The 27,989-nt window shown below is 52.8% G+C and overlaps 3 protein-coding genes across 5 annotated transcripts; 2 read left to right on the forward strand and 1 right to left on the reverse strand.

Moving 5' to 3' along the window:
• The first annotated feature begins 5,873 nt into the window (after positions 1-5,873).
• On the forward strand, positions 5,874-12,005 carry Psmd8 (proteasome 26S subunit, non-ATPase 8). Its single transcript, XM_052761256.1, has 7 exons — positions 5,874-6,263; positions 7,295-7,367; positions 7,493-7,595; positions 8,948-9,113; positions 9,906-10,006; positions 10,576-10,687; positions 11,451-12,005. The coding sequence occupies exons 1-7, from the start codon at positions 5,889-5,891 to the stop codon at positions 11,586-11,588; spliced, it is 1,068 nt and encodes a 355-aa protein (XP_052617216.1). The 5' UTR covers positions 5,874-5,888; the 3' UTR covers positions 11,589-12,005.
• Positions 12,006-12,112: 107 nt separating this feature from the next.
• Ggn (gametogenetin) lies at positions 12,113-16,372 on the reverse strand. Its single transcript, XM_052761251.1, has one exon. The coding sequence runs from the start codon at positions 15,301-15,303 to the stop codon at positions 13,303-13,305; it is 2,001 nt and encodes a 666-aa protein (XP_052617211.1). The 5' UTR covers positions 15,304-16,372; the 3' UTR covers positions 12,113-13,302.
• Position 16,373: 1 nt separating this feature from the next.
• Positions 16,374-27,917, forward strand: Spred3 (sprouty related EVH1 domain containing 3). 3 transcript variants are annotated; one of them, XM_052761254.1, is made up of 6 exons: positions 16,777-16,884; positions 18,336-18,516; positions 19,580-19,748; positions 19,842-19,918; positions 23,607-23,750; positions 24,467-27,917. In XM_052761254.1, exons 2-6 carry the CDS (start codon positions 18,340-18,342, stop codon positions 25,130-25,132), a joined length of 1,233 nt encoding a protein of 410 aa, XP_052617214.1. In that variant the 5' UTR covers positions 16,777-16,884; positions 18,336-18,339; the 3' UTR covers positions 25,133-27,917. The 3 variants fall into 3 exon arrangements, with proteins under 3 accessions (XP_052617212.1, XP_052617214.1, XP_052617215.1); XM_052761255.1 differs by having other exon boundaries at positions 18,336-18,423; XM_052761252.1 differs by lacking the exon at positions 18,336-18,516 and having other exon boundaries at positions 16,374-16,884.
• Positions 27,918-27,989: the final 72 nt, after the last annotated feature.

Genomic DNA, 27,989 nt, shown 5'->3' on the forward strand with positions numbered 1-27,989 from the left:
GTACCAGTACAGCTGTAGTTACCATTAAAAGACCGGAATCTGCGTCTCCAAGATGGCACAGACTTGGGAGCTTACTGCCAAGCCTGACGGCCTGGATTTGGTCTCAGGACTCATGGTGGAAAGAGAGGACTGAGGCCTTGAAGCTGTCCTCTGACTTCAACATGCATGGGCTGTGAACATACACAAAAAAGGAGTGTGACACGAGTGCGCGCGCACACACACACTCACATTAACAATGTCTGAAGTTAACCCAGGTGTGCATCTTTGGTCCCAGCAGAGGAAGGAGGCAGAGGCTGGTGGAACTCTGAGTCTGAGGCCAGCTTGGTCTACATAGCAAGTTCCAGGCTAGCCAGATCTACATGGACCCTGTCTCAAACAAAACAAAACAAAAACCCATCAGAACAAACGACAAGGCAATGCTGGCTAGTGTGGTGCCTCAAACTGTCATCTCCTCTTAGGAGCCTGAGGGAACAGAAATATTCTGAATTTGAGGCCAGTCTGGGTCACTCAGTTACTTCCAGGCTGGCTTAGACTACAAAAGAAAGAGCCTTTAAACTATAAATGATTTAAAAAGTCAAGCATGTTCCCGGTACTGGTGCTGGGAAGCAATTGTAAAGCTTCAAATTCCACTCTGATTTTGCTGAGAAGCTGACCTCCAACTCACAGAGATCCTCCTGGCTCTGCATCCGGAGTGAGTGCTGGGATTAAAGGCGCGCGCCACTGCCGCCTGGCAATTTGTGAGGCTTTTGTCGTTGATTTCTTTTCACTCCACTCGTTTATTTATGTGTGTTGGTGGGGGCACACATGCCACAGTATACACGTGGGGGTCAGAGAACAACTCAGTCATAGCTTTTCTCCTACCATGTGAGTTCCAAAATTCCAACTCAAGCTGTCATGTTTGGTGGCAAGCACATTTAACCACATGATCCCAATACTCCCACCCCTTTCTTTTTTTTTTCCTTCTTCCCTCCCTCCCTCCCTCTCCTTCCTTCTTTCCTTCTTTTCTTCCTCCCTCCCTCCATCCCTCCTTCTGTCTCTGTCTCTGTCTCTCTCCCTCTCAGGTCTCTGTGCAGCAGAGCCAACCAGCACTCACTGAGGAGACCAAGCTGCCCTCAGACTTGGGGTGCTTCTCTTGTCTCTGCTCCATGAATGCAGACTTCCTAACATGCACCACTCAGCCTGGCTTTTGTTATTTTCTCCAACCTCCCTCTCTCTCTGTCTCTGTCTCTGTCTCTCTGTCTCTCTCTCTCTCTCTTGTAAAAAAGGATTTTTTTATGTGTATGTGTGAGTGCTTGCAAGTATACACATGTAGCAAGAATCCTAATAACAAAAACCTGGAGTCAGATATCAGGGTGAAAGCTGAAAGATCAGAGAAGCAGAGCAGCCAGCCACTAGTTCTGACCTCTATGAAATCATCAGTCTGAAAGGAGACTGAGCTCTTGTCTCCTCCCACCTTATAATCCTCTCTCTGCCCAGTCTTATCACTTTCTGTCTCCACTTCCCTAGTGCTGGGATTAAAGGTGTGTGCCACCACTGCCTGACTCTGTTTCTCTTTTAGACTGTATCAATCTTGTGTAGCCCAGGTTGGCCTTGAACTCACAGAGCTCTGCCTCTGCCTCCCAAGTGCTGAGATTAAAGGTATGTGCCACCACTGCCTGGCCTCTATGGCTAACTAATGGCTTAACTCCGCACTCTGGTCTTCAGGCAAGCTTTAGTTGTTAGATCAGAAACAAAATATCACCATATATAATACATGCATTATGGCCTGGTGCCAATGGAGACAAAAAAAAAAAGGTATGGGATCCTTTGCAACTGGAATTACAAGTGGTTGTGAGCTGACGTGGGAGCTGGAAATAAAAAACAGGGTCCTCTACTAGAGCAACACGTGGTCTTAGTGGCTGATCCATATCTCCAGTCCCTCCACGGCTTGCTTGCCCCCCCCCCCCCCTTCTCTCAGCGTGGCCTTGAACTGGTTATGTAACCGAAGAATGACTTTGAAACCCTGATCCTTCGCCCTCCATCTCCCAGCTTTCTGAGATCACAGGCTTCCCTCCCCTGACACTCTTCAGTGTCCACAGAAATCTGGTTCCGTTTCTCTGTAGTTTCCCCTCTGAATGTGGACTCTGACCTCAGGACTTCCATCCTCACCCTCTGCGGCTGTGATTTGCATGCCATATTGTCCAGAGAACGAAGGGATGAGGATTCTGCAAATCCAGCCGAAAGTCATTTTGTCCCTCTGGTTATATGGAGTCGGATCTCAAGGTTACCACTGTACTAATTACAGGGCAGTGCACAGGTAGGAGCCCCAGTTTCAAGTTTAAGTCAGTCATATCCCATTCCTGATGCCGAGGTGGCCAATCTCGACCTAATGCTTTACTCGTGTGGGCAATGGCAGTTCTGAAGAAATTGGCTGTCTGAAAGGGCAAAAGGATCAACAGAAAGCAATGTGATGGTCAGGCCTGTAATCCCAGCACTGCTCAGGGTGGGAGGCAGAGACAAGGGTCTGGCCTATAATCCCAGCACTGCTCAGGGTGGGAGGCAAAGACAAGGGTCTGGCCTATAATCCCAGCACTGCTCAGGGTGGGAGGCAGAGACAAGGGTCAGGCCCCTACCCTGAGAATAATACAGGGCTCTTTTGGGAGGGTTTCAGAATTCGGGGTGGGTGGGTATTTATGTACCAATGGAGGAAGTGGGTGTTGGGATAAAAATTGGAAAATTCCAGCTGGTGAGATGCTCTGCAGGTAAAGGTACTTGCCACCAAGCCTGACAGCTTGGGTTTGATCCCCAGCACCTGCATGACAGAAAGAGAGAACCATCTCTCTGACTTTGTCCAGTGATACTAGTACTGTGGCAAGCTCGTTCTCCAAAACAAATTAGGAATTTTTTTTTTTTCAAGACAGGGTTTCTCTGTGTAGCTTTGGAGCCTGTCCTGGACTAGCTCTGTAGACCAGGCTGGCCTCGAACTCACAGAGATCCACCTGGCTCTGCCTCCCGAGTGCTGGAATTAAAGCCGCCTGGCTGGTTTTTCTTTTCTTTTCTTTCTTTTTTTCTCTTTTCTTTTTCTTTCTTTCTTTCTTTTTTTTTTTTTAGGCCAAACAGCTTTATTTATCAACCAATCAGAGAAACACATATTCGCAGCATACAGAAAGACATTCCCCTATCACTTCCCCTTTTCTGTCTAAACAAAAGGAAGGTTTTAACTTTAACCTATTAAAATTATATGTAACGAAACAGTTATCAAGCAAGAATTACAGTTACAATATTTAGTCTATTTGTATTTTGTGAAATTAAATTTTTTATCTATCCTATATTTGTGAGTCTAAGATTTCATATGTAATTTATCTTTTATCATAACCAAGGAAAATTATGATTATAACTATCTAGTCTTCAACTACATCAAAGACCTCAGAAGGATACAATATTATTGTGACGGCATTGCTGCTGAGCTCCTGGCCTGGCTCCAGAGAGCAGCACCTAGCCCTGATCCTTTGCTTTGTTTAACCACACCTTTTGTTCCTCTTACCTTTTTTTTTTTTTTTGGTTTTTCGAGACAGGGTTTCTCTGTGTAGCTTTGCGCCTTTCCTGGAACTCACTTGGTAGCCCAGGCTGGCCTCGAACTCACAGAGATCCGCCTGGCTCTGCCTCCCGAGTGCTGGGATTAAAGGCGTGCGCCACCACCGCCCGGCCTCCTCTTACCTTTTGATTCTCTTATCGCACTATGTGAATCTTATTTGAGAGTCAAGGATCAGAGAGTCTTCCAAGGATCAAAGGCCTATGCAAAACTTGGTCCAGGAAACCCAGAAAACCGAGGTACCTGAGAAATCAAGTAATTTGCACCTGGCATTTGGTCTCTGGGAGCTCCTTTTGGGTTGCTTTGAAGGTAATTAACTATCTAAACTGTAAAAATAAATATGCCCTAGGTGAAGGGAAAAAGCTTCATTCCTTTGAGGCTGGACCCCCTGCAGCCATCAAGAGGCTAAAGACATTCTTAAGGTGCCACTGAGTCTTTATTCCACGGATCCGAGTGAATCCACATACCCCTGTCATGATGTACAGCTACAATTATCTAAGTAAACAGGAAGAGCATTGTAAGCAACTTCCAAAAATCTAGAATGACAAGAGACAGCTGCCTGCCTGGACAGTCATCCAAAGTTCCTCTGTAACATTGGGGCATCCATCCATCTTCGTCCCATAGGCCTAGAGTCTCTCAGTCACTTCTCTCTGTGTTCTGTAGAATGTCTGGCAATTTCTTCTGTGTAGCAGGAACCTGAGGGATCATTTCGCCTTGCAAAGTTCAATGGTCACCTTCCTGTAGGTCCTGCATGTCCAATTGATACAACATTTTGTCAAGAAGTCCAGGCAAGAACAGTTTCTTGCCCAAATGGCTATAAATTAGTGGTTTTTTTAAAAAAATCTCTGGAACAGCCAGGGCTACACAGAGAAACCCCGTCTCAAAAAACCTAAATAAATAAATAAATATTAAAAACAAACAAATGTGAATCCTCTGCTTCCTTTTGGCATTTGAAGCCATAGGCCTGGATGATCTTTGTAAACAGTTCATACATTTATGTTTAAATTATTTATGTATAAGTATGAATAAACATATGGAAGGCCTCTAGAAGTGTGAGGGAGCTACACCCATAAAGCCTCAAGGACATGACTGTCCAGAAAGACGTGATGAACAGGAGGGCATCAATGGACACGCTAACATGGAAGGGGAAAATCTGGCCCCACCCTAGACAACCACAGGCAACTAAGGGATGCTGAGGACAGCAATGGTTTTCCTCGGGGAAAGGCCCCTCCATTTGATATCCAATACCAAGTGGTCAGCCCTGAAATCATATTCATACAGGTAGCATTATATGGATCGAGCAGGCCGTATTTATCTATTTAGGAATATATAACAGAGAAAACAAGACTAAAGGCTGTGAATTTGGTGGAGATTTATATGGGAAGGGTTAGAAGGAAGAAAGGGGAAAGGCAAATGATGTGATATTTTAACATTTTTTTATGTGTGAGTGTTTCGCCTGCATGTATGTATGTGCACCACATGTATGTATTCCTGATGCTTTCGGAGATCAGAGAGAGCATCGAATCCTCTGAAACTGGTGTTGCGGAGTTACCACCGTGAAGATGCTGGGAATTCAACCCAAGTCCTGTGCAAAAGCAACAAGTGCTCTTGACCCCTGAGCCGTCTCTCTAAACTGTAGTAAATATATATATTATATGTATAATTGAGGCTCCACTTCCCGGTCACTTCTGTAGGGAGACCATATATTACGTTATATATCACATTATATTACACATATAATTTTGTTTTTGTTTTTGTTTTTCAAGACTGGGTTTCTCAGCGTAGCGTTTGGAGCCTGTCCTGGAACTCAATCTGTAGACCAGGCTGGCCTCGAACTCACAGAGATCCGCCTGCCTCTGCCTCCCGAGTGCTGGGATTAAAAGCATGCGCCACCACTGCCCAGCATTTTTTGGCTTTTTGAGACAAAGTTTCTCTATGTAACTCTGGCTGTTCTGGAACTCTAGGCATAGACCAAACTGGCCTCGAACTCTGCCTCCTAAGTGCTTTCAAAAATAGTAGGAAGAATTTAATGTGGGAGAATGATACTCTGATAAACCTGAGCGACCTGACTTTAAATCCCACCTGCTAGTTCTCTCAAAGTCTGCCTATGTAGTGATACTTGACAGTTTTCCAAATGGCTCCACGTCGCCACCTCTTGGCTTACAGACGGTACCCTTAAGAAGGAAATTCCACACACTGAAGCAAGGGCGGCCATATTGACTACGGGAACGGGCGGGGCATTGTGGGTGTCCTTTTCAGTTAGGGCAAACCGACTTCCGCTCACCATTTTGAATGACAGCAGAGGCGGAGCTCTGACATGTTCATTAAGGGCCGGGCTGGGAAGGTGCCCCGGCGAGAGCAGCGGCGCTCCAGCCGCGGCAGGCAGAAGCTGGCGGTCGTAGCTCCGCCTCCAGCCTTGGGCTCCACCTCTCGGCCTCATTTCCGCCGGGAGACCATTTCTCGGCGTCGCTGCCGTAAATCAGGTCGGCGGTTTGCCGCATCACGAAAGATGGCGGCGGCGGCGGCGGCGGCTACGGTGAACGGGACGACCGGCGTCTCGAGCTCGGGGCCCGCGGCCACTTCGGGCGCGATCTTGCAGGCGGCGGCCGGCATGTACGAGCAACTCAAGGACGAGTGGAACCGGAAGAGCCCGAACCTTAGTAAATGTGGAGAGGAGCTGGGCCGTCTGAAGGTAGGGTCGGCGGGCCCGGGATGCCCAGTCCTGGGGGCACGGTGACGGGAGCTCAGGGCTGGTCGAGAGGGCCGAGGACCGGGAAGAGCGAGGTTCGGAACGGCAGAAGGCGGGCCTGGAGGGCTCAGAAGTGAGGTGGCTGGAGCAGACCCGGTGCGGCCTTACGGTGGCGGGAAGGGAGTGATGTCAGATTGGATTGGCAGAATCGAATGAGGTGCTTACAACTTGGGTGTTTGGAGGGGCAGAAGTTGGATCAGACGCAACCGAATGTAGAACGAGGGGTGGGGAAAGAATGAGGGAATGTGTGGTAAAGACCAGCAAGGCAAGCTGTGGGAGAGCAGAGAGAGGCGAAGGATGTGTGAAGAGGGGCAAAAGTAATAGTTTGCCCGCCCGTCCCCCCCCCCCCCCCCCCCGTACCGAACCCAGAAGAGCATGAGGTTCGGTTGTAAACACATTCAGATGTATGGAAGGCCAGCCTGGTCTCCAATAGCAAGTTCAAGACGGCTAGGGCTCCATAGAGAGACCTCATCTCAAAAAAAAAAAAAAAAAAATTATTATTACTAATAAATACTCAAACAACAACAACAAAATATATTTTAGTTTCCCTAAGTTTACTAAGGAATGGTGTCCTGTAATCCTAGCACTTGGGTGGCTGACACAGGATCTCCAGTTCTAGGCCACACTGGCCTGCATAGGGAGATCCTGTCTCAACAAAACAGAAACCCCGAACAAGCCAAAAATAACAACAGTAAGAATTGAGATCAACAGTGTCTCCCCACCCCATGATTCCACTGGGCCAGGCACTGAGTGCCTCCTGTTTCCCAGTAGAGTTAATTGTAAAATGAGGTCATCCAGTGGGCCCCTCAGGCCCGAGGCTGAGTATTTTACAAGGACTGACTCCCTTAATACTCATAGCAGTTATATGAGTTAGGATGCTCGTAAAGCTCCATTTTCCAAGTTGGAGCAGCATCAAAGTTGAGAGAAAGTGGGTAACCTGTATTGGAAGTCTCATCCTCGTTCCTCCCCCTCAGCTGGTTCTGTTGGAGCTCAATTTCCTGCCAACCACAGGGACCAAACTGACCAAACAGCAGCTCATTCTGGCCCGTGAGTGTCACTGGTTGGTGGAGGGTGACTGGGGGGGCGGGGGGTGAGTGATGGTAAGAATGATGGTAGTGATGATCCCTGGAGGGATTCCAGTCACCACCTCAGAGCCACCCCCTTACTAACAGGTGACATCCTGGAAATCGGGGCCCAGTGGAGCATCTTATGCAAGGACATCCCCTCCTTCGAACGCTACATGGCCCAGCTCAAATGCTACTACTTTGATTACAAGTGAGGTTGGGCCCTCTGGGGAGGGGACTGGAGTGGGGGTGGTTACTTGGTAGTTCATTTACCACTGTCCCCAGAAGCTGGAGGGACGGGATTGACTCGGAAGTCTTGAGACTGGGTTTATGTAGTCCACTTGGTTTGTGTGGCCCATTTCTGTAAGTTTCTAACTGGTTTTCCTTTCTGTTAAAGACTTTTTATGTATTTTTATGTATGTGGGCGTTTTTCGTGTATGTCTGCACGTCAGAAGAGGGCATCAGATCCTGTTCCAGATGGTTGTGAGCGCCATGTGGGTGCTGGGAATTGAACTCAGGACCTCTGCAAGTGCTGAGCCCTTCGAGGCTGAGCCATCTCTTTGCCTCCTTGATTTGGTTTCCCCGATCCTCACACTGTGTCCCCTCTGCTCAGTGTGGCTGCTTGTTACCCTTCTTCTGCGAGGCTGTACTCGACTCCTCTAACTGACATGTCTGTAGCAGGCAATAGGATGCTATTCTGCTTCACTGTTTGCTGGTTTTGTTTTAAGACAGGATTCAAGGCAGTCCACCTGCCTTTACTTGGAGACGATAGGTAGTGCTGCCCCCTGCTGGTTTGTTTGGTCGTTTGATTGGGTTTTGTTGTTGTTTGTTTGTTTGGGTTGCTTTGTTTGTTTGTTTTGAGACAGGGTTTCTCTGTGTAGCCCTGGCTGTCCTCAAACTCACAGGGATCCGCCTGCCTCTGCCTCCTGAGTGCTGAGATTAAAGGCGTGCGCCATCACCACTTGTTTTTGAGTTTTTGCTATGTAGTTCAAGCTGTCCTTAAATTTGTTGCCATCCCCATTTGCCTCCTGAGTGCTGGCATTGAAGGCGTGGGCCACCACACCCAGCTGTTGTGTTTTGAAGACTTTGTCTCCTGTTCCCTAAAGCTGGCTGAGAACTCAGTGTGTAGCCCAGGGTGAACTTCTGATACTCCTACCCCTCCTTCCCAATAGCTGGGATTACAGGTGTGCACATCCTTGTCTGGCTTATACAGTGCTGGGGACTGAGCCCAGGGTGTTGTTCATGCTAGGTAAACAACGTTCTCCTTCCTGAGTACCTAACCTCTGGATGCTATTCTTAGGATTGTATACCCAGGTTAGGCCATTTAGTTCACTTATGTTTACCTCCTTTGTGGTACAGACTTGGTGACAGCCGTCTAACAGATGGGGAACTGTGAATTGAGGTACCTCGCTTGGTCCATATGACTTGTGGCTTTTCTTACCTCTCTGTACCTCACTTGTCTGAACTCCCACAAGTAGTTGTAAGGATTCTGGAAGGTAGATGAGGCACTTGGTTAGGTCCCCAAGACCTGCTAACCTTGGTTCCCTCCCTGCTGGTCTACAGGGAACAGCTTCCTGAGTCAGCCTACATGCACCAGCTCCTGGGCCTCAACCTCCTCTTCCTGCTATCCCAGAACCGAGTGGCTGAGTTCCACACAGAATTAGAACGCTTGCCTGCCAAGGACATCCAGACCAATGTCTACATCAAGCACCCTGTGTCCCTCGAGCAAGTGAGTCTGGGCAGGGGAAGGGAGAACCTGGCTGAGGTGGGTGGTGTCAGTTGAGAACTTGAGGAGAATTTCCTGGAGGAATGATCAGGGTTCAGCTATTTTCAGCCCACCAACTCAGTTAACCAGCAGTATGTTAAACAGATGTGTGCCAGGCCCCAGGGTAGTTTCCACATTAAGGCAAGTCAAACAGGTAAAACCTTTAATCTTGAGACAGTGAGGGGAGGAAGCATTGAGTACCAAAAGAGTGAGTCACCTGTGTGGTGCATGGAACACGAAGGTTATGGGGACCTGGGCCTGGGAGGGCTCAGTGAGGATCTGAGAGGGCTAAGAGGTCATCTGGCACAGACTGTCTGTGTCTTGAGGCTAAAACCTGCCTGCAGTATCTGAGGGACATCAAAGAAGGTAAAGGAACAAGGGGATAAGGCTAGGGTAGGCCTTGGGAGCTGGTAGGAAGTTGTGTCTGGTGCAGAGGCCTCCAGAGGATTTGCTGTGGGGAGGGTGGCAGAGTGACAGGTAGGTGCAGCAGTTTAGATGTGTGTGGAGTGGGAGCTGGGGTTGATACACCTCTGTCTCCCCTTACGACTGGAGAAAAGGTGGTTGGATGCCAGCCCAGAGTAGACTGCCAGGGTGAGTGTGTAAGCCAGTAAGGCTTCTTGGAAGAGGAAGAACCTAATCTCCTGGGAATGGGTGGGCTGTGTGGCAAGGTGTTCTGGTAGAGCAGGCATTGGGAGGCACCAAGGGAGCAGGGAGGCCCCTGTGCTACCTCATCCTCTTCCTCCTTGGCCTTGGCAGTACCTGATGGAGGGTAGCTACAACAAGGTGTTCCTGGCTAAGGGAAACATCCCCGCTGAAAGCTATACTTTCTTCATTGACATCCTACTGGATACTATCAGGTATGTGGGGTCTGGGTCCCCAGACTTCCTGGCCTTGCTTTCCCCAGATGCTACCCTCCCCAATTCCTATAATTTGATGCCTTGGTGTTTTTCATAGTGGATTTTTTCCCCCTTCTGGGGGTTGAATCAGAACTTTGTGCAGACTAAACAAGTGCTCTACTGCTGAGCTGCGCTCCCAGCTTTTTTTAAAGGTAGGGCTATTGAGAAAGGGTTTCGTGTAGCCAAGACTGGCCATGAACCTGATCCTCCTGCCTCCACCTCCCAAGTGCTGGGAGTACAGGCATGCACCACCACAGCTGGGTGCATGTGGTGCTCGGGATGGAGCCTGTGCTTAAGGTGTGCTGGACAAGCACTCTTCTTCACTCACGCAAGAACCTCCTCCAGACTGAAGAAGGTGCTGTGCTCTTGGGAAGGAAGGGTCCTGTGTGAAAAGACTCCCTGTGCCTGCTTTGTGACTGACTGGTCCAGTTAGTCTCCTCTTTCTAAGCCCTCCGTGCTGGAGACTGTCCCGGGAGGACAGGGTCTGGGAGGTTGTCTACTCCGTAGTGAGAACTATCACCTTCCCACAGGGATGAAATCGCAGGATGCATTGAGAAGGCCTATGAGAAAATCCTTTTTGCTGAGGCTACCCGGATTCTCTTCTTCAACACACCCAAAAAGATGACAGACTATGCCAAGAAGGTGGCTGGGGTGTGGGACAAGGACTGCGGATCGGGCTTGGGGAATGGAGGGTGTTGTACCCTGTCCCAACAGTATTAGGGCACAGTATGGGGAGTCTTGGGGACACTAGGAGAATTAAGACTGCCCATGGCTAAGTCCAGTTGCTAGACCTCAGATAAATGGCCCAGCCTTTCTGAGCTTTTTGGCCTTTCCAGAGAAGGGGCTAAAGTTTGACATAGACGGAGAGCTTAGCATAGTACCTGGCACTAGGTCCAAGGATGCCCTGCATGTTAGGTTTGCCCTTAGCAGAATTCCTTCAAAGCAGCTTGCCCCATAAGACTGCTTCTTCATGGGGTGGAACATCTGAATAGGAGCAGTGCCCCGGAGGTGCTGACTCATGCTGCATCCTGACCTTGGTGTCCAGGAAGCAGAAGAGTCAAGAGCAGACTGAAGCTGCCAGGCTAGCCAAGTGGTCTGAGGCACCAGGCTCAAGAGCAGACTGTCAAGGGTGAATTTGAGCTGTGATGGCGACAGCTGTTAACTGTGACTGTGGACCAGATACTATTCTCATTGCTCAGAGGCACTAACAGTCCTCGTTGTAGATCCATAGAAGTGTGACTATGGTACCAGTCTCAAACATGGAGTGACCTTGCTTGCCTCCAGTTAATCTGGTGGCAGTGATCTGTGAAGAAAGGAGTCATGATATACTGAGAGGTGGCTACATGGGATGGGGAGCAGCCTGTGGGATCATCCACTTACTTCTTTCTGATTTCTCTTCCTTCAGCGAGGTTGGGTCCTGGGCCCTAACAACTACTACAGCTTTGCCAGCCAGCAACAGAAGCCAGAAGACACCACCATCCCCTCCACTGAGCTGGCCAAACAGGTCATCGAGTATGCCCGGCAGCTGGAGATGATTGTCTGAGCCTCGGCCAGGGCGGGTGGACATGACTAGTCCAAAAAACCCAGTGTAGGCTGGCCTTCAATAAAGGCGGATTAACCTTTTATGGGCCCTAGTCTCCCAGTGGGACAGTGGAGTTTGGGGGCCTTTGGACCTCCTGGGTATGTGTTACCCAGTAGCCATTGCTCTGGGTTTTAAGTGTAGATGCCCAGCAGCCCACAGGAGAGCACAGGCCCAGCTTGAGGACTCTTCTAGCCAGCTGTGGATGCATTGTGGTGCTGGGCCAGGGGACTAGATTTTTCAGTGAAGCACCGTGTGTCTCAATTTTTAAAAAATGTTGGCCACGGATTAAATAATTTTTCAAATGACACGTGAAACTGAGCTTGTCTGTGGGCTACCCTTTGTGCCCTCTGTAATAAATGGTATGGGCCATGATGTGGATATGCCTTGTCTGACCTCCTTGAGCCAACACTGTAATTTATAACTTAGACCCTGCTGGCCCACTAGCCTGTGTGCTGGGAAACTGTTTTAAGGGCACTTCCAAGTCTGGCCGAGTTACCTGCAGAGTTTTTGAAAAAGCCGGTTGGTTATCCTCACTGTTGCTCCAGAGTGACCCGTGACCATGGCTCAGCCACAGCGTTGGTGGTGTAAAGGGGACAAGACCCTCGTCCTGGGCCTAAGTGATGCCTGCTCCCTGGCATCTCATCACTGCTTTGGGCCCGGTCACCTTACTTGGTGTGCATAGGAGCTGGTTCTTTAGAGGAAGCCTGGCTTTGCTCGTTTCTGCACCTCAGCCTCCCGGGTGGTTAAGGATAGGCAGCTAGGCAGGCTGTGTAGACTGGGTACTTTATTAAAGAAGGTGAGGCAGAGGGTGTTGGGCAGACCGAACTCAGTTGGAATGGGTGGCCTGCAAGTCGTAGTGCTCCAGGCCAGCTACTAGGGAGCCGGCCAGCTTGACGGTGACCACCCAGGGAGGCTCACTCAGGTGGTTGGTGGTCGTACTCAGCCTGGCAGGAGGAAGAATTGACAGGGTCTGTCTGTGTACTTTCCTGGGCTTCACCTTCCCCGTGGGCATAAAGACAAACTGAAGGTGTCATTAGGTTCCCAAGGGCATTTGGGGTGGAGGTACAGCCATGTAGAAAAGGAAGGAATGTGATGAGTCCTAGCTAAGCCCCCAAAGGAGGCCAAGGCAGGATTTTGTCCATAGCTGGGCTTAGACCTGGCAACACAGTCCAGGGGCATAGTTTAGTAGCAAAGGTGGAGGAGGGGCGGTGTCCCCTGATGGGAAAGTAACCTTTGCGGCCAAAGGCTGAGACCTCTACCCTTTAGTTGCCAAAGCCTTGCCTCCGGGGTAGGGGGGTGGGAAAAGGTATGGCAGGTGGGGATTTCACTGGGCCCAGGAAAGTTGGGGGCCTATTTATTCCTCCCTCAGGTTCCAGTAGACAGTTGTTTCCTTCTGACATCTCTGAAAAAACTTGTCTCTAGTGCCCTCAGGGACAGGGTTAGACCAGAAGAGGGTCAGACCAACGGGAAGACTACAGGACCAAGGGTCGAGGGGTTGAGCTAATGGCCAGTCAAGGGTCAAGGCTCCTGGGGCTCAGTTAGGCTGAGACCCACGTAAGTCAAGGGGTCAGCCTATGGTCAGGATGCCATAGCGTTGAATCTTACTCTATCCAGGGAAAATGGGTGCTGGACTTGGGAGTGTGCCCGCCCTCTACTCTCCACTCCTGGGTCTCCCTCACCAGGCAGACACGTTGCGTGGCAGGCGTCGGTGACGGGGCTGATGGCGGCAGTAGCACTTGGAAGGACAAGAATTAAGCACCTCGAAAGGCGGCCAGTGGCGCACTGCACCCTTGCTAGGGGCCCCAGCTGTGGGTGTTCCGCTGCTGCTACCGCCACCCCCTCCACTGCTGCTGTCAGTCACTGGAGTCGCAGTCAGTTCTCGAGGACCGTCTCCAGATAGAACCTCTTCACGGATCACACCCCGGGCCGCTCGGGGACCTTTGTTCTTGCGTGTACGAATCTTGGTGGGCTGGGGCACTGGCGGTGACGGCTCCACGGTGGTGGTGGCTGGAGCTGGGGATGTGGCCGGAGCCGGGACCGGGGACGGGGGCGGAGCCTGGTCGGCAGCCACGGTAGGGGGCGGAGCAGGGGCAGGGGTAGGAGCCAAGGCTGACTCTACGTGGCCAGGGCTTGGGTTAGGCGGGTGGGCCACCAGTATCGGCGTCCTCGGAAGTGCCGGTGGCTGAGGTGTGGGTGGCGGCGCCGGTGGCGGAGTGGTTGGTGGTGTGGGCGGTGGAGGTGGCAACGGAGGTATCTGCTGTGGACCTGGAGGCACTGGGCGTACAGGCTCGCCATTGGTGGGCGCTGGAAAGATGAACATGGGTGGCGCCAACAAGGCAGGTGTAAGCCTCCGGGGCCCTGAAGCTGGATGCGTCTGACCTGACCTTGGTGGAGGGGAGCCCCAAGGCCCTGAGAGCGTGGTTGTGCGTCGTCGGGGTGCCCCGATTCCCCCGACAGCCCCGTTGAATCGGAAGTGCCGTTCACTGCCATCGGGAGGGCTCACCCAGTCGAATTTGGGCTTTGAACCTGGGAAGGTGGCGTAAGGGGGTGGCGGTAGAGCCCGGGCAAGGGGAGCGGGCGCCGAAGGGGGACCAGAACACCCTTCGCCATCTCCGTCACCGCCCTCCGTTTCCTGAGCTGCACGAGGGACCTCTCCCAAGGGACGAGTGGCTCCAGGAGGCTGAAGACCTTGCTTCAGGACCTCAGCGTAAGAGATGGCCCCCGAAGAGGCGAACTGTCCTCCTCCACCGCCGGCCCCATGTGAGGCTTTGGCTGCTACGGGACCCGAGGCCGACGCGGGGGACAAGTGGGGCCCCGACTTGAAGGTGACTTTACACAGCAGGCTGAGGCCGGACTCGGAAGTAGCAGACCGAGCCATTTCGCCCTCTCCGGCTGGGGGGGGCGCCCCTCCGCGGGCTCCCCCGGCCGCCTGGCCCTCGCTGCTGTGCCTGACCTGGCTTTCTGTGGGGCTTGTGGCCGAAGAGGCCAGAGTGATTCTGCGGCTCGGGGGCTGCGGGTCGCAAGGCGGAGGTGCTGGCGGTAGCTGCTTCCGAGGCTCCAGGAGCGTCGGAGGTGGGGCTGGGGCCCTCGGGACCGGTTCTTTTTCGGTCAGTTGCCGGGGCAGCGGTGGCAGCGGGCGGAGGCTCGGAGGGTCACCCTGACCACGATGGCTCGCCTCCAACAGGCCGCGGATCCGAGGCACTGCAGTGCCCGTGGGTTTTCGCCACTTAGATGGCGCGGGCAGCAGGGTCCCCACGGGGGGCGGGGGTGGTGTGGAGACCGCCGCCGTAGCCGCCTCCTCTGGAGGTGGTGTCACTGGCGAGGGCAGCTCTAAGGTCAGGGGCAGGGGCGAGGGTGAGGCCTGGGGCTCCGGGGGTATCAGGAGTCCCGGGGGCCCGGAACTGCCAGGGAACCAGACGCCCAGCCCTCGAGCCAGGTGCATGGCTGGGGATGAGGGGGTCACCCCGGGCTTCACCAGAGGCGTCCTGCGGGAGTCGGATGCGCGGTCTGAGGCTTGTTCTTTTCGGGAGCCCCCGCCCGCGGAAGGCTCCGACTGAACGTTCCCCATTTTCGACGGAGGCCGGAGACTGTGGTTAAATAAACTTCCACCAGTCAGTCGGCGGGTTCTGCGGGGACTCCAAGGCTCAGGCTGTTCTTGGACTGTCCCTGTCTGCATTGGTCTGCCCTGTCCTCCAATATTCTCTCAGCCCCCGTCTCTTAAGTCTCCAGTTCTCCGATTCGTCATGACCACGCCCACTCCCCCATGCTCTCAAAGCTGCGGTTCTTAGTCTTCGAACCCAACTGATTAATGTACTAAGGTGCCAACCCTGACTCCTCGGGTGCTTAGATCATATTCTTAACACCTTGGCCACCCCTGGGATCTCAAGGCTTCAGGGGTCAGTTCTCACCAGCCTCTCTGTTGAGTTTTAAACCACACTGATAATGATGGTTATGCCCTGTAGCCAACAAGGAATTGAGGCTTCTATCTATCCTAACACTCTAACCGGGTCCCTGAGGCCTAAGCCCCGCCCCCACCCGGGTCAGGTCCGCCTCTGTGGTCTAACTAATCCCCCAGTCCTTCAGTCTTAACCCTCCGATCACCCACCGTCTCTCTCTGTCGATCATTTGGATCCCTCCCTCTTCTCAGCCAGCAGCAAATCCTCAAGCCTCCTAAACTTTTCCCGCTCGCCGTTTGTGACAGCTCTTAACTTAGGCTCCACCCCTTTTCCTCAAGCTCCGCCCCGGCTCCTCCGCTCAGTAGACCCCACTCACCGACTCCTACAGCCGACCAAAGATCAGGCCATGGCCCCGTGGACCCAGGGCAGGGCGGGGAACGGCCGTAGCAGAAAATAACCGAAAAGAACGGGTGTGCGGGTGAAGGCAAGTGGGCGAGACAGCGAGGACGACCCCCGAGATCTAGGCCCCGCCCCGAGCTCGAGGCCACGCCCCCGTGGGCCAGCTTGAGCGCAGCCCTTCGAACCCAGATCAACTTTAGAAATACTCGGGTGTCTTGCCCATGTGCAGGCCCCTTCACTTTATGCCCCACCCTTTTAAAATGCCCCGCCCCTCCGTTAAGCCCCTCCCTGGACCCCGCCCATTGCGAACATTGCTACGTAGCTCCTCCTTTTGGGCCTCTTATCTGACCTGCCCCTGAGGAAATTTATCTCCAAGCTCCGCCTTGCTAAGTCCCGGCAGCATCGCTTGCCAAGACCCTGTCTTCGTTCGGACGGCTCAGAAGGCCCACCCTCCCGCCCCTTCCGTGACGCACCCTCTCTGTTCCTTCAGCGTCCAAGCCTCCTCTTTACTCGGGCTCCCAGGCCCCTTCCCTTTTCGAACCCTGCCAGGCATCCCGCCCCTCCCATTCAGAGCCCAGACCGTGGACCACCTTCCTTCTAGAATCCTGAGACCAGGCCCTATCTCTGTTCCCTTCTCACATCATCAGGGACCAACCGTTCAGATAAGTGGGAAAATGGGGGACTCCCCTCTGGGTCCCGAGAAAATGGGGGCTATCAGGGGTGTTCGTTGTAGCCCGAGCCGGGCTCTAGGACCCAGCGGGCAAGTGCGCCCGCTTTGCTCCTACCCCTCCCCCAAGCCGCCCCCTCCCCCCCCACGTCTTCCAGGTTCCCCCTCCCTCCCCCCTCGCCCCGGCTCCCGGTGCCCGTCTCCAGCGCCGCCGGAGCCAGCGAGGGAGCGGGAGCGAACAGGAGGAGGAGGAGGCCGCGTCGCCGCCGCTCGGAGCCCGGCCGGAGCCTCCCAGGCAGGTGCCCAGAGCGGCGAGGGGGCGGGGGGCTGACGAGATCGCCTGCCCTGGTGAGAGGGCAGCCAGGACCGCAGCTGCACCCTTCTGCCCACCCTTGCTCCCCGCGGACATCGGCTGGGAGAACAGGAGGGTGGGGGCCCCAATCTACGCGGTAGCTATTTGGGGTACCAGTTTCCATTTGGGGGTCCTGGACTTCTTCCAAGGATGCCCCATTCACAAAATTCTGTCGTGGACCCTCGCCATTGAGGAACTCTGAGGACTACTCTCCCTGGGAAAATAGATGTGTGGGGAACATAGGACACTCCGAGATCTCAGTGCCCCATGTCAACTAGGCCTTTGGGGGGGACCCCTGCCCTCTTTCCCTGCTTCACCTGTTGTTGGGGGAGGCGGGCGGACAAAGGAAGCAGTGTCACGTGACTGCTCATTCACAAAATCCCATCCCATTGAGAAAAGGGGGCTGGGGGCGCTGTGGCCGCCCCTTCCCCTCGTGAAAGGCTGGGGAAACCCGACAGCCTGCAGGTGGGGGAGGGGGCTAGAACTCATTGCCTGGATCCCTAAGGTTGGGACTCCAGGGTCCCTGAGCTGGTGGGCAGTGGGGTTGGATGCTAATCCTGATTGCTGGGCGGAGGGCTACATCCCCTAAGCTGGGGGCGGGGTAAAATGTTTCTGAAGGACTGGGGAGGGTGAGGGGATGGATCATTATCTCCCCCTCCCATCTGTCTTCTTTGGCGTTCCTCAACTGAGACCAAAGGGAGCAGCCTTGATTTTTGTGAATGAAATGCTCCTTGGATCTTTTCGGTCGCTGGTTGCTGGCTTCCTCTGCCTCCATCTCCTTCTCGGCCTCTCTTTCTGGCCATTTCTGGTTCTCTCTCTGCTCCCTGCCCATCTCCCGGTTGCTGGGTGACTCAGTGAGCTTTGCATCCGGTCTCATTCATAAATCCGGGAAAGGGTGGGGGGAAAGAGCCAAGGTTTCTCACCCAGCTAGTGGCCTGGGCGACTGGGGTGCGGAGGCAGTGTTGGGGGCACTGAAGCTGAGTTGATGGGGCCAGAGAAAATAGATATGCGCAGGAACCCAGCTGTGAGGGGGGACAATGGGTGGGGCTATGGGTTTGTGATGAGAGGGAGGAAGGAGACTGGGGTTGAGGGGAGAAGCAGTAGGGGGAGGGGAAGTAGCAAACCCAGGCTATGGGGGTGGGGATGGGGGAAGATGCTGAGAAGGTGGGTATGGTGAGAAAAGGTAGATCCGACGGAAAAGGTAGGTGGGCAAGATGTCACCAAGAAGAAAGAAGCCATGATAGAAGAAAGTGGGCAAGGGGTGGGGGTACTGGTGGCTTGAGGGTGAGGCCCGTCCAGAGGTAGCAGATAAAAGGAGAGCAGGGCTAGAGGAACGCTAAAATCGGGAGCAAGATTTGAGTTCATGGCCTGTGTTGTCCCTCCACCCCCTCCAGGTACATGGTGCGGGTCCGAGCCGTGGTGATGGCCCGAGATGACTCCAGTGGGGGCTGGCTGCCTGTGGGGGGCGGGGGCCTCAGCCAGGTGAGCGTATGTCGGGTCCGAGGGGCCAGGCCCGAGGGGGGGGCCCGCCAGGGGCACTACGTCATCCACGGGGAGCGGCTTCGGGACCAGAAAGTGAGCCACCCTGGGGTGTGGGAATGGGATGAACCCTGGGGAAGGAGGGAAGGGCCTGGGGAGAGGGGGGGACAGGAGAGGTCATGTGTCCCCCTACCACTGGGACTCAGAGTGGGCCATGGGATGGAGTTTGGAATGGACATCTCGTTTGTGAATTAAGAGCTGGGATTTGGGGGTGGGGTGGGGTATTGGGAAACTTGTGTCGGCTGCTTCTCTGGCTATTCTGTCATACAGCTATTTCGGTAGTGGTCTTCCTGTCCCGTTCCTGCTCCTCCTCCAACCCTGGTCTGTCCACAACGACCCAGCTCACACCCAACTCACATCATGTCCCTTCTCTGCTCAGAACCCTCTTCGGGCTCCATCTTGTTCAGAGGTGCCCTCTACCAATTGGCTCTTGTCTGCCCTAAGTATCTGGAGGAATCTGTGAGGTCTGCTTAGAAGTGTCACATATGATTGACAGTCCTATGTCACATGCTTCTAATCCCAGCACTAGGGACACTGTGACAGGAGGATTGTGAAGTTCCAGGACAACCTGGGCTAGGTAGTGAGACCCCTTTCTTGAAAGGAAAGCTTGGGAAAGAGGATGCATTTCAAAGCAGGGCCTGAGGAACAGTGTAGAGGAAGTGTTGGGATCAGACAAGGACACAGAGGGACATCGAGGGGTGGTCAGCATCGAGTGGACTGTGTAGGAGGTTAGTATCTCTGGGCCAGCTTTCAGGGGATTATTGAGGCATCAGAAGGGAATTGGCTGTAATATTTTGATATGTCCAGTAAAGTGTGAATAATGCCTTTTCTTCAATCAAAGTAGGGCATGTTAGGTTATGAGAAAAGGTTAATTTTTTTTTAACATTTAATAAGATTGGAGGTTCCTACTGAGATATCAGAGGAAGAAATTAGATAAGTATAGAAATCAAAGGATTGAAGGAATATTGCAGATCCAGAGACATGTCCCCTAAGACTAGGCTATGTTAGTTTGTGTTTAGGTACACCTGGTGTTGAGAATGAAGTAGTTGGGATATACAGAGGGGCTGGCACACCACCCTAGCCCCTTTCTGCCCCTCAGACCACCTTGGAGTGTACCCTGAGGCCAGGTTTGGTTTACAACAAAGTGAACCCTATCTTCCACCACTGGAGCCTGGGTGACTGCAAGTTTGGGCTGACGTTTCAGAGTCCTGCAGAGGCTGATGAGTTCCAGAAGAGTCTGCTAGCTGCACTGGCCGCACTCAGCCGAGGTGAGTAGTGTAGGCACAGACTCCCAGGCTGGGGGACAGACATAGGTGAAGCTGGGGTCTGGGGACTCACTTCTGCCTCTCTCCCTATCCTAGGTTCGCTCACTCCCTCCTCTTCCTCTTCCTCCTCCTCCCCTTCCCAGGACACTGCAGAGACCCCCTGCCCTCTGATGGTGAGTCTTGGAATCTGCCATGGGAGGGTGGGGGACAGTTCTAGTCAACAAGTATTCCTGAATACTTGCTGTGGAGCTCGCAAAAGGCCACATGCTGGGGACACAAAATCAGGCCCAAATGGATAGTGGCAATTCAACCATGGCCATTCTAGTTTCTCTATTCTTTTATATGTATCTATCAATTTACTTTTAGTTAGAGTTTAATGTAGCCCAAACCAGTCTCAAAGTTCCATATGTATCTGAGGATGACCTTGGATTTAGGTCCTCCTGAGTGCTGGGATCATTGGTGTGTGTCACCGTTCGTGGCTTGCTTACTCATTCCTCTCTCTTTCCTTCCCTTTTTTTTGGGGGGGGGGTGGAGGGTTGGGGTGGGGATATGGTGGCACAGATTCTCACTCTATGGCCTAGGCTGATCTGCAGTTTGGATCCTCTTACTTGGTGGGATTACAAGGGTGCACCCTCACACCCTGCTTAGTTTTTCTCTGTTGCTGTGACTCATACATTTGGTCAAGGGTACTTAAAAAGCACCAGGCAGTGTTTTAGGCACCAGGGATATATTAGTAAGCAAAGCAAACTTCCTTTTTTTCTTGGTGCTTTAGTCCAATGGGAAAGACAGAAAAAAAGATAGAATATAAAAAGCAATGAACTTTAAAATGAGTGCATGGACAAATGAATTGATAATTCTCGTTTTTTTTTGGAGACAGGGTTTCTCTGTGTAGCCTTCCCTGTAGACCAGGCAGGCTTGAAACTCAGAGATCTGCTTGCCTCTGCCTCCTGAGTGCTGGGGCTAAAGGCCTGTGCATCCACCCCCTGGCTATGAATTGATAATTCTGTGTTCTAGTTACTGGCCAAGCTACAGGCTTGTAAACTTGGAGTCATCCTTGATGCCATCGGTTTTGTTTGTTTTGTTAGATAAGGCCTTACCACACGGCCAGGTCATGTGACCCAGGGCCTGGTGATGTGGGATCTTACGTGCCACTGTCAGGGCTTTTTCCTTTACCTTGAGGGATGAAGCCATGGAGGGTTCTGAGGGAGGGAAGGCTCTGATGTCAGTTCATGATCAATAGAATCTCCTTGGCCCTGCTGGGGGAACTGATAGCAGGAGTTGGCGGGGAGGGGTAACAGTGAGAAGCTGTGGCCATGGTTCTGTCAGGAGATGAAGGCAGCTGGACCTCGTGATCCTTCCATCTCAGTCTCCCATGTGTGGGGTTATAGGTGTGTGCCACCACGCCTGGCTGCTTGTGTTTTCCTGCTTCCCATAGAATCTGTCACAATATTGGTTCTTTCTTTCTTTAAAAAAAAAAAAAAATGTGTGTGTGTGTGTGTGTGTGTGTGTGTGTGTGTGTGTTCAAGTGCTTTGCCTGCATATATGTCTGTGCATCTACTATGTGCCTAGTGCCCGCGGAGGCCTGATGAGTTGTTAGATCACCCTGGAATTTATTTACATCTGGTTGTAAGCTGCCATGTGGGAACTAGGAACCAAACCCAGGTCCTCTGAAAGAGCAGCCAGTGCTTCCAACTGCTGAGCCATCTCTCCAGCCCTCTTTCTAACTCCTTCCTTCTTCCTTCCTACCTTTCTTTCTTTCTTTCTCAGTATTGGGGCTCAAACTCAGGGTCTTGTATATGCTCGGCAAGTACTCTACCGCTGAGTTACAGCCCGGCCCAGGTTCTACTGTCAAAATGACCAAATCTGCTTTTCACCCAATGGTGTCCAACCTCATCTCCCAACTGAAACGTCTCCACAGCTTCTTCTTGTCACTTTCTCTCCTGATCCTTAGAACAAGTCCACATGGGGTAGGGGTGGGGTGCCACGGTGTTCTTATCAATGGCTGAGTCAGATCATACTCTTTCTCTACTCAGAACCTTCCCATGGCTCCTCCACTCCAGGTGGCACATGAGCTCCCTCTGGGCCTGGACTGGGGCTCCTCTCACCCTGTTTTAGTCCCGCCAGACTCCTCACTCTCATTGCAACAGGGCTGATACATCCCTGTCCTGGGGCCCTTCTGTCTAGAATACTTCTTCAGATTTCCATCTGACTTACCATCATTTCCTTTGAGGCAGGCCTTATACAAACGTGTTCTTGGTGGCTTCATGGAGCAATCTATTGAAAATTGCATCCTCAGTCTGGGGATTCGGCTTGCCCAGCATGCACGGAGCCCTGGCTTTGATTCTCCAGCTGCCATCTGTAATCCCAGCACTAGGGAGGTGGAGGCAGGAGGATCTAAATTCAAGGTCACCCTTGGGCTATGTTATAAGTTTGAAGTAGGCTTGGAATACATAAAACACTTTCCCCACCCCACCTGGACATGGTGACACACGCCTTTAATCCCAGCATTTGGGAGGCAGAGGCAGCCAGATCTCTGTGGGTTTGAGGCCAGCCTGATCTACAGAGTGAGTTCTAGGGCTACATAGAGAGACCCTGTCTCAAAAACAAAACAAAGAAAACCTTTGTGTGCCATCTCCCACCCCCATGACGATCTCCAATGTCCCCCTTATCTGGTTCTAAGCCCCACTGCCACCTTCTAAACCAGTTTTCTTATGTGATAGTTTCCTACCCATCCTCCATGCTAGCACGTCAGCTCCTGAAGGCCAAGGATCTTTCGCTAGTTCCTTGCTTCACCTCTAGCCCCTCAAGTCCCTGGTGCACATGAAGTGTTCAGTAAACGGGTTGAATAAATAGATGAGATGATAATAAGTGAGCCACAGAATGTCCAGATGCATTTTGGGAGCTGCTGAGAACACCAAGAGTAACAAAACTAGTTTCTTGGGTCAAAGAAGCTCAAGGTCATGGGGGTGGAGGTGGCCTAGAAGTCACACCCAGTCCATGTCTATGGAGCTCTTCTTCAAAGCCGGAAGCTGCATCAGTGGCCTTGTGTCCAGCATGCTGCGGTGCTCAGTGGCTGTCGAATGAAGGCTGTGAACAGCTAAGTAGGAGTTATGTCCAGGTTACAGAGAGGGAGCGGAGGGCCTGAGAAATGGGGCTTCAGCTAGTAAAGTAGAGGGCCGGGCCTGGGGGGAAGAAAGATGTTGTGAAAATGAGACAGGAATGTACTGATTGGCCAAGGAAGAGGGCTTCTGGGAAGGGAGAGGATGGTGGGTGGCCTGTAGGTTGGTGATCTGAGCCATTAGGAGTCTAGTAAAAATAATATATCTATGTCCAGAGTCAGGTGGTACACACCTATAATCCCAGCTACTTCTGAGGGAAGGCAAGATGATCTGAGTTTGAGGCCTGGGCTAAGAGAGACTCTTAGGAAATAGCCAAGGGTTGTGGATGTGACATGGTGGAATCCCCCAGTGAGGGGCTGGGGGAGTGGCTAAATGGTAGAGTGCTTGCCCAGAATCCACTAGCAAGGGGCTAGGATGGGGACAGCTCTTGCTTAGAAGCACTGGCCAGGGACTGTAAGGAGGCTCAGTTGTGGAGGGCGCTGTAAGACGGGTGCTGGGCCCTTGCCAGTGTCCTAAACAAATCCTTATGAGTAGGTGCTATGATGATCCCCCTTTTTACAGAGGAGAACACTGAGGCTCAGAGGTGAGCTCACTTGTCACATAACCAGTGACAGAGCAAAGGTTTGAGCCTGGCCTCCTGATTGCAGAGCTCTTGCTCTCGGAGGAAGGGAGGTCTGTGTAAGGGCATCGTCCTTGGTGGGAGAACTCCCTACACTAAGGCCTCTCCAACCTCCTCCCTCAGTCCCACGTGGACAGCGACTCCTCCTCCAGTCACAGCCGCCAGGAGACCCCTGCCACAGCTGCTGCAGCTCCCATTGTCACAGTGGAGTCAACATCTGCCTTCCCACCAGCCACACCCCCACAACTGCGACGCTCCTCTGCTCAGGTACGACTTCCCGACCCTCACGGTAATCGAATAGAGCTGTGCTGCTTCAGGGCTGATTCCTAAACTGAGTGAGAAGGGACCCAGATCCCAGGAAATGGCCAGTCTGACTGAGCTGTAGGTGGTAGTGGGATAGAAAGAGGCCTGGGTTTGGGGCTAGGGAAGTAGCTCAGTGATAGAGTGCACACTTTTGTGTGGAAGGTGCTGGAGATGCTGAGTTCAAGCCCCAGTACTGGGGTAGAAAGAAAGCTGCCTGGGCTCCCGAGAGCTGGTAGGAGCTTCCAGATGTCTCTAGCTCTCTGGGAGATTTGAAGACCGTCTAGTTTATACAGGGGCTTGAGGGAGGACATGGACAGATTTTCAAATATGTTAGAAGATGCTGGAACTCATGAAAGGACTCCTTAAGACTGTTTCCTTTATCCTGAAGGAAGGATTGGGGGTTGAGTGTGACTGAACTGGGAAGTCTTAAGCCACGAGGTCCTTAAGGTGTGTGCTTGCCGCCTACATTCATCTGTCTCTGAAGGCTGAGGGACTTGGATGAGGAACAGGCTGGAAGTCTAAACCCCAAAACCAAGAGAGTTTTTAGGGAGACACGGTTCCTCTTAACTGACTCTTGGCTACATCCTGGGATTTTGGCACTTCTGAACCTGGGTAGCCTATGGGGACTTTGTGAGTTGCAGATGTCCCTAACCTGATCTCCTTGTCCCTTGGCTCTGCAGAGCTACCCTCCGCTTCTACCGTTCACTGGGATTCCAGAACCCTCAGAGTCTCTAGCCGGGGCAGGGAGCCAGGGCTGGGGCGGCCGTGGCTATGAGGACTACCGGCGATCCGGACTACCGGCACCTCTTCCCCTGTCTACCTGCGTCGTGGGCTTCGCCAAGACTGGTGCATTGAGGGGTGCAGCTCTGGGTCCCCCAGTGTCACTCCCTGCCCCTCTCACTGAGGCTACACCCCCAGCACCCCCTGCTCGTCCACCCCCGGGTCCGGGCCCCACTCCTGCTCCAGCCAAGGCCTCCCCGGAGGCCGAGGAGGCTGCACGCTGTGTGCACTGCAGAGCACTCTTCCGCCGCCGTGCGGATGGGCGTGGTGGTCGCTGCGCAGAGGCCCCAGACCCAGGTCGCCTGCTAGTGCGCAGGCTCAGCTGCCTGTGGTGTGCCGAGAGCTTGCTGTACCACTGTCTGTCGGACGCCGAGGGTGACTTCTCGGACCCATGCGCTTGTGAGCCAGGCCACCCGCGCCCTGCTGCGCGCTGGGCCGCTCTGGCTGCGCTGTCGCTGGCAGTGCCCTGCCTCTGCTGCTACGCACCTCTGCGCGCCTGTCACTGGGTTGCAGCACGGTGTGGCTGCGCAGGTTGTGGGGGTCGCCATGAGGAGGCTGCACGGTGAGGATCGTTGGGCTGGTTTGAAAATCGGTCTGAAGACCTAAAATGGAGGGTCCAGGACCCTGAACTCCGTACGAACCTAAAACCCAAACTTAGGTACGTCTGGAACTTGGAGCTTAAATGGATTTGAGAGATCCCAGATCTGGTACCTTGGACCCCAAACCTAGGACTAAGATCTCAGACTCAGCTTCATCAGGATGCCTGTCAAGTGGACCCAGGAGTCCTGAATTCTGGATTCTCCCTCCCTCTTCCCCACTGAGGAGACTCATGACATCTCCAAACATTGCATCTCAGAAGGCCCAGGAGCTTACACCCCTGAGACCCAGGGATCTTGGACCCTGACTCTCTGTCTAAATACCCAACCCAGACTCCAGGTCATACTTGACATTGTAAAAACTCATACTACAGCTCCCAAATTAGTCAGGAGTTGCTAAAACCTGACCCTTTATCAAATGACTTAGACCTTGAGACCAGAGGACCCAGGATCACCAGAAAACAGTCCCTGAATTTTCACTGGAGACCTGGTATACCTACATCTGGATGTTCTTATAGCCCAGGACCCGGAAACACCAAATCCTTCCGGGTTAGAGACACCAGGATGGTTTGGAATCACCAGATACTGACCTGAAGTCTACTCACTCCTGAGAGTCCACAGATCTTACCATCAGTTCATGTACAAGCGATTCACAGATTCCCACAGGCCCCAAAATGCACCAAAAGTCCTCAGATATCCTCAAACATGACCAAAATAATTTGGGAGGCCCTTTTCAGAGCTCAGCAAGGTCCAGATATCAGACACCAAGATGCCCTGGGAGCCAGGGCCCGAACACCTGCCCCTCAAGTCAGCAGTTCTGGAGAACTTGGGTCTCACGGATGGTCTCTGAGGTGCCGGTTACCCTCAGATGTATGCCTGAAGGCCACCAGCACTTTGGGCCCAGTGCACTGGTCTCAAGTGCTTAGATAGCCTTCCAGTTTCCCTGGGGCCTGAATTTTAAGAACCCAAATGTTCTGGAAACATTAGCTTCCTTCTACCTACGTTCCCCAACCAACAGCTGGGTAGGAGCCTGGATCTCAGGAGATGCAGTGGCCATGGTAATCCAGGCCTCTCATCCCTTGACTCTCAGCTCTATAGCAACTCCAAGGTGCTTTAAGAGCACCAGGTCTAAGACTCTGAGATACCAATCGACCCCTGTGTGCAGGATTCAAGCCCCCACAATCTTGAGATTGTTTTGGCCTGCCTGAGACCTTGGTCCCTCTGTACCAGGGATATTAGAGACAGGATGTCCCAGGGCCTTGGCATCTTTACACCCCCGAGTTTCTTGAACTCAAAGTACTTCTAGACTGATGAAGCCCCCAGATACCTCATCACCTGATCCCCCCGAGTCCTGCCATCCAGAGGTTCCTAAGACTGCAAAGTCCCAGCAACATCCAGATATCCTCTTTATCCTGGGAAAACACTTGCACCAGTGTGAATTCAGATTGCTGGAATCCTGGACCACCCAGCAGTTTCCTCTCCCACCTCTAGGGCCTGGTGTTGCCGCAGAGGATTGTACAAGCTCTCAGCTAAGCAGAGACAGGCAGCTGCAGGGGTCAAGCAGGGACAGCAGAGGAAGGCCAGCCCTTCTCTACTGTGCACACCTGTACCTTTGGGGCTGGCTATGGCTCCACAGAAGCCCCCATCATCCCTAGCCCTTGCAGATCACTCCTGCCATCAACCCCTAGTTCGTTCAGGTCCATCTCCTGTTAGCCTCCTCCATCTCGGTTGGGAGTTGCTTTGGAAAGCTCACACTGTTTAATGGCACTTCCCCATGCTTTCCTTCTGAAGAAGAGGGGTGCCACAGCCTCTCTTCCCTAACAATGGGGTGTCCACTGTGCCTAGGAACTGGTGTCCTGGATAGGGGAACCAAGGTCTCAGAGCCAAGACAGTCTTGATGGTTTATGGGCTTAGGACCTACATCTGGCCCTAAGTTCCTGGGAATGTGCACTTAACCATTCCTCATTACCTAGACTTGGGTGGCCTTGTGGGGATTCAAGGGATTAATATTTGTGTCACTTCCTTTAAATTATTAACTATTTATTGTATCCGGAACCTGTGATTCAGCTCTCCCAACCAGACCCTGGGATGGGTGAGAGAAAATGGGGAGGGGGGTGTCCCTCCTATCCCCACTCTGTTCGGCTCTCATCACTGTCAGACCCACCAGAGCTGAGGGCGGAGGAACTGGGGGCTGGGGCAGCCTGGGTCCCCATCCCCCTCTCTGTGCCTCGGTCTCCCCCCTTCCATGGTGAGTGGGGGGAAGCTCCATTCTTAACCTACCTCGTTTTGGGAAGGGGTGGGATGGGGGACCAGAGTGCTGTATGGTGCTGTGAGATCTTCGGATTAAGCAGTGGGGACTGGGGAAGGTTCCCTAGTCCCCATCTCCCAGTACCCCCTCTCCCAGGTCCCCAGCCCTGTTCCCTGCTGACACCCACCTCTGATCCATGATTACCTTTCACTGCCCCCATATCTGGGGTGCGTGGAGGGCTGAACCCTGGGAGCCAGGAAGACCTCAGACCCTGGAGCCCCCAATTTTCCAGCTGCTTGCCCCTCAGATTGGATGCTTGCCCCCCAGATTTTGGGGGAGGCACGCCAACATTAATCTTCCTGATCGTGATTCCAAGCCAGTCTGTGACCTCAATATTGTTAGTGTCAGTGCAGGCTGAAGTGGAGGGAGGATGGGGGGCCAAAGACCCAGCCTTGTCATTGGGGGAGAGGGGCTTGAAATCTGCTCCAAGAAATGTCTGTGACAGTGTCTAAGCCTGGTCTTTATTTGCATTGGCGCGTCCCCTCCACTTGCTTACCAGAAGTACTGGACTCCTACCGT

Source organism: Peromyscus californicus, unplaced genomic scaffold (assembly GCF_007827085.1).
Source record: "Peromyscus californicus insignis strain IS unplaced genomic scaffold, ASM782708v3 Scaffold_4__1_contigs__length_199733344, whole genome shotgun sequence".
Lineage (NCBI taxonomy): Eukaryota > Metazoa > Chordata > Mammalia > Rodentia > Cricetidae > Peromyscus > Peromyscus californicus.